At 44.3% G+C, this 6,000-nt stretch overlaps 1 protein-coding gene across 4 annotated transcripts in view; it reads right to left on the minus strand.

Moving 5' to 3' along the window:
- The window catches only part of BARD1 (BRCA1 associated RING domain 1), an 83,346-nt gene extending 79,437 nt beyond the window's left edge, over nt 1–3,909 (minus strand). For 2 of the 4 annotated variants that reach the window (XM_040476156.1, XM_040476155.1), the window contains exon 1: nt 3,650–3,763. Coding sequence is in view for 1 of the 4 variants with exons in the window: in XM_040476154.1 (XP_040332088.1) it covers nt 3,650–3,792 (143 nt within the window). In the remaining 3 variants the exon portion in view is untranslated. Of the gene's footprint in view, nt 1–3,649 lie in introns of all 4 variants that reach the window. The other 2 variants (XM_040476154.1, XM_040476157.1) reach the window with 2 other exon arrangements.
- Between the last annotated feature and the right edge of the window lie 2,091 nt (nt 3,910–6,000).

A 6,000-nucleotide genomic window follows, 5' to 3' on the forward strand; every position in this document is an offset into this window, starting at 1 on the left:
AGGTCAACCTGCACACACCCAAAAATGTCAAGAGGTACCTAATTTTAACTCACAAAATAGTGTCATATGACACTTGGGGTTTACATTACAGCCCTTATTATTTTTTCCTACTTCCTTTAGGAACACATTATTACTATGCTTTCTGTCAGCCTCTCAAATGATACGGTCTTCCTGTCTCATTTTTCCAAATCTTTAAATAGCTTCTATCTGGTTGTGGGGCTTGGACCTAACACAAATGTCACATCTGGCCTCTTGAAAAAATTTCATCAGCTTCACCTTGGAGTCCTACTTATGTTAAAGGTCAAGAAAGGATGCCCTGTAATGTAGCCAATCCACCCTCACCCACAAGCAATGCTTCCCGTAAAACAGATGCAATATGCTGTATAAGACAGGTGACACCTGGGAACACAATATAGATGACAGCTGCAAGCTGAATGTGAGGGTAATCGGGGTAATCACTAGTCCACTGGGTAGAACTTTGAAACTCTGTAAAAGGGCATACTGACACACAATTTCAAGTAACAGGACACTGCCAGGAATGGTAGGTAGCAAAGCAAGAAGCAGACCATCCTGAGTTGTTCTTTGAAGCAATGGCGTCAGGCAGCTACAGGGAAAGGCGCGGGTGGGGAAAAAGGGGTTATCTTCCCCGGGTAAGAAGAAACGGGCCACGCTTTATACACTGTAGACAGTGCCAAGACATACAGAGACACCAACAGGAATGCAAAATCACTTCTAAATATTAAATCCCGTGTCATATAAAATTTTACACTGAGGATTTTTAAACTTAAGACATTCTACCTATTAAAACAGTTCAGCAAACTATAGCTTATGCACCAAATCAAGTCAGTAGACTGTTTCTGTACAGCCTTGAGCTAAGAATGCTTTTTATGTTGTTAAGGGTTGTAAAAGACAAAAAATAGTAAGAACACAGATGGTGGTCAGCATCAGTTATTATATGACTCTTTACAGAAGAAGTTTGCCAAGCCCTGGTGAAAATCTGCAAAGACACCATTGAGATTTAGTTGTTATTCCATCAGTGGTTCATATATTAACTTTTTAAGAAAATTCACTAGAGTTCAGTATTATTCTCCAGCCAACAGGATAAGTTGTAATAAAAGTCTGGACCTAGTTACTGATGTCTACTTTCAGTCCTCTGGCTCTTATTGTCTGCTCACTTTTGTTAGAAACTAGAAAAATACTTGGCAGGGATAAAAACTGAAACTGGCAGGATGCATGGATGGCTCAGTTGGTTAAACGTCTGACTTCAGGTCACGATCTCACGGTTCGTGGGTTCCAGCCCCGCATCGGACTCTGTGCTGACAGATAGGAGCTTGGAGCCTGAAGCCTGCTTTGGATTCTGTGTCTCGCTCTCTCTCTGCCCCTGCCCGCTCACACTCTGTCTCTCTCTTAAAAACAAACAAACATTACGGGGCACCTGGGTGGCGCAGTCGGGTAAGCATCCGGACTCTTGGTCTCCACTCAGGTCATGGTCTCACAGTTTGAGTTCAAGCCCTGCATCTGGCTCCGCACTGATGTTGCAGAGCCTGCTTGGGATTCTCTCTCTACTTCTCTTTGACCCTCCCCCACCTGTGCTCTCTCTTTCTCAAAATAAATAAAATTTAAAAAAATAAAAAATTTAAAAACAATTTGAAAATAAAAATAAACATTAAAAAAAATTTTTTAAAGTGAAATTGGCTGTATTATAGTTCAGGACAACCTACGGATTATTCTTCTTTTTATAAAGCACCTATTTTGCCTTCACCAAACCATTCAGCAAGCAGGCTATGCTTTTTTTGTATTTTTATAAGACACCTATTACTTATCACTTATTCTATAACAACCACCATACTAAACACTTTACACATATAATTTCATTTAGTTTCCCCCCTCCCACAGAATGTTAGCTTCCTAAAGACTGAGGTTTTTGCCTGCTCTGTTCACTAATGAATCCCCAACGCCAAAATAGCACTTTGCAGGTGTTCAATAGTATCTTTTATTAGTAATGAATCCCCATAGGTGGATAAGCAGAGCACAATTATCACTCAGATGGGGAAACTGAGGCACAGAAATTAAATTATTTGAGACATGGTATGCCTGGATGGCTCAGTCGGTTAAGCGTCAGACTCTTGATTTCAGCTCAGGTCATGATCAAAGGGTTGTTGGGAGCAAGCCCCGCCATAGGGCTCTGTGCTGACAGCACAAGCCTGCTTGGGATTCTCTGTCCCTCTCTCTCTCTCTCTCTCTCTCTCTCTCTGCCCTTCTCCCCACCTCATGCATTCTCTCTCTCTCAAAATAAATTTAAGAAAAAAAAAATTTTAATAAATAAATAAATGACTTGGGCCATGTCAAAGCTGGAACCTGAACTCAGGCATCCTGACTCTACACTCTAAGTGAAGCACTATGATGTTGCCTTAGTGCCTTCCATACAGAAATGTCCTATCTGAATGTCTAACTTTTGTTTAACTACTAAGGTGTTATTATAATTGCTTCTATTATAGCAACTAGCAGAGCTAGTTTTAAATTTCTTATTCTCAGATGGAGGACCCCTGTGTTATTAAAAAACACACACAACTCAGAATGTCTCCATGTATTCTAGCAAAAGTGCCGCTTTTCTAAGGAGCGCGGTGATTTTTTAAGTTTTTGTAAAACCAAATATAAGTGCAAAACTCGGTGACAGTTAAGTCCTCATTTTTAAAGAAACAGCTGCAGTAACTTGTGCTTTATGTAAGTTCTGCGGGTTGGAAATCGGGGGGTGGGGTGGTAGGTCAAAACAAAGTCCAAAAAAGAAATAGGCCAGCTACAAGCAGAGAGAAAACCTGAGTTATATCCATGCAGAAATATAGAGCTGTGCACACAGCAGGTGCTCAATCAATGCTCTTGGAAGAAATGATAAGGGTGACAAGCCCTTCTTGGTTTGTATACTAGGAAGAGCTACAGGAAAAGCATGGAGTACCAGTCATGAACATGATGTCTTCAGATATAATGAAAACCTTGAAGTGAGAGCGCTCCCATGGTGCAACAACATGAAGGAAAATAAGAAGCAAAAAATGATAATAAATAGCATCTCTAAGAGCCGGAACCCCAAGCCATACAGCCTTTTGACTAAACCAAGGAAATGAGAAACATCACACTGCCATCTTCAATCTACCTCCAGCAAGGTTCCCCCAAACTCTCCTCTCCCAAGAAAGAGCTGCTACGGAGTAAGGGTCAAAAGGTCAGCTCAGCAATGAGTGACAGCTGCTTGAAGCTTAGCGGGCCCCTTCAAACTTGCGCAGCCCTGGGCAGGAGGGATCCCAAGCCCAGTAAAAAGCCCCGATGCCTTAGCCCCACCCCAGCCCTACAGATTCAAAGTATGGAGGCGGGGCCTGAAATCTGCATTTTTTTAACCACACCTCCAGACGAGTCTTCGGCCCGCTAAAGTTCGACAACTACCACCTTAGTCGGGTTTGACGAAGAAAAGACAAGCAAGCAGCGCGGAAAGGAAGGGGATGGGAGCGAGGGAGGGGACAACTAACACCAGATCCCTGGGCAAGTACAAAGTCTGCTCGCCGACCCGACTGCGGGGCAGGAATGGAAGGAGAGAACCGGGGGTTTGAAAAGATCCCCTCCCCCCGCCCTCGCGGCAACTCGCCCGAGGGTCCATCTTTACCAACGCGAGCAGCGCAGCAGCTTCTCCAACCGGTCGAACGCGGCGCGGCTGTGGGCCCAGGCCCCGCGCCCCTCCGGCTCCATGGCGGGCGCGGGACGAGGCTCGTTCCCGGACCGGACCCTCGGCTGCCGGTTCCCCGGCATCGCCCCGCCTTCGCCGGAAGGGCTCTTCCCAGAGCTGGAGACGCGGCGGGCTCGGCGGGCTCGGGCAACGACCGAGACGCGACCAACCTCCGACCCGACCCCAGCCCGAACGGTCCCAGTTTCTGTGCCGGCCGGGTCGCTGGGAGGGCGGGGCCCTGGGAGGCGGAGCCCCGGAAACGCGCCAAAAGTCCCGCGCTCGGGGCCGGAGGGGTGGGGCTTGCAGTTGGCGGGAAAGGGGACGGGTCCAGGCAACCCGGAGGGAAGAAGACGTGAAAAAGCGAGTCCTTGACTTTTCTGAGCCGTGAGTTTTAGGGACCTCAAAGCGAGGAACTTTTAGTAGAGGCTAATCTCTAAGGAGTGCTGTTTTGACTACCATAGAACTTGGAAAAGTTTTGGTCCTGACACTGAATGTGCCACCTTCTTCACTCCTAACAAAGTTAACTTTCTCTTTCCCCTCCCCCTTCCAGGTTTTTTTGTTTTGTTAAAGATATGATGAGGGAGCTTGGGGAAAGCTAAAGGCAAAATACAGGCTGGCCACCACCCACCCCCGGCGCAGGTGGAAAACATGATAATCCTCAGACACTTCCTGGCTACCCAGAACAAAGGAAAGGGGTTTATGTGCTTGCGTGGTAATGTGGGAAACTAAGGCAAATGAAAAATTAAATTCTTTTACTGCCCATTGACAAGTCTTTAAACCAGCAGTGACCTCCCTCTATGAGCTCAGCTGCTTCAAGGATGACACTTTGGGGGGCAAAAGAGAACATTAACACTGTCCCAAACTCCAGGATCCTGTAAGTCAACTTCCTTTATATCAGCTACCCCAAGATATATGCTGGAAATCATACTCCAAGTTTGTGCCCCGCCCCCCCCCCCCATGTATAGCTAAAGGGTCTCATGGCTGAAGTTTTATTAAATGGTAATAAATAGTGTTTCCCTAGCAACAGCTAGCCCCTCAAGGTCCTGGAAACCTTGTTTCCAAAATTGCTTAAAGACTTACTCTATCCCTGACCCCCTTCCAACCTGAGGATATATAATGAGCTACCTGTCAGGACCCCAGTGCAGCTCTTCCTGCCCATGGGTCTTGTCCCCATGCTTTAATAAAATCACATTTTTGCACCAAAGACATCTTCAAGAATTCTTACTTGGCTGTCGGCTTCGAACCACCCCACCATCACCCCAAAACTTCATCAGATCTGCACAGTGATCTTTCATTGCTCACCATATTTTATGGATAACACATACTGAGCACCTTCACCCTCTCCATCCAATCTGCTGCCAAATCATTGCATTTTCCCCTCTGACTTATTCTCAAATCTACCCACTTCTCTGTCTTCACTCCACCACAGGCCCCTTGTCTCATTTTTTACTTAGATTGTTGCTGTAGCCTTATGGCTGATATCCCTGTGTCCACCCAAGTCCCCTCCAATCCTTAGGCTACACTGTAGCCATCTAAAACATTGCCAAATAACCACTTGGTTAGTGGAAACAGAATAGGCAAAACTAAGGAAGATCTTAGAGGGTGTTTTAACTGACCTATAATAGCATATTAAACTAACCAAATATTTTCATATAAACTCACAGGCAGTCAAGAAATTGATTTTGATTATTAACCCTGTTAAGCCATTGCTTACTCTTTGCAGAGCCTCAGAGAAATCAAACTCTAGAAAAGTTAAAACATTAAATACACTTAGAGATGCTATGGTATATAATGGAGTAAATTGGGGATTTCAGGAGCCAGACATCCCTACTTCTAATCCCACTTCCTCTTCTAAATAATTGTGTGATTTAAATCAAGTCTTAAGTCCTCTGAACATTAGTTTCCCTATCTGTAAAGTGGGAATATTTATTTTGTAGATCTGGAGGATTATTATATGAGATAAATGTAAAATCACCTACATCATAAGTGCTCAATATATGGTAGGTAATATGAAGATGATTACATATATAACCAGTACTTTTTTTTTTTAATGTTTACTTATTTTTGAGGGAGAGGGAGACATACATAACCAGTACTGTTAATGGTTTACTTACCACAGAATAACACTGAATATTTTTATCAGATGCTTTTGTAATTAGGACATAATGTAACTGAGCAGAGTAAATGCAAATTTCACACTTTGGACCAAACAGTTGTTACTGAACTATCTGTACAGTGCTGTTAAATGAGTTGTGGTGCAGGGGCAGCGAGGTTTTCCTGCTGTTAGTTTC

Source organism: Herpailurus yagouaroundi, unplaced genomic scaffold (genome assembly GCF_014898765.1).
Source record: "Herpailurus yagouaroundi ecotype Mexico unplaced genomic scaffold, PumYag 140, whole genome shotgun sequence".
Taxonomy (NCBI): Eukaryota; Metazoa; Chordata; class Mammalia; order Carnivora; family Felidae; genus Herpailurus; species Herpailurus yagouaroundi.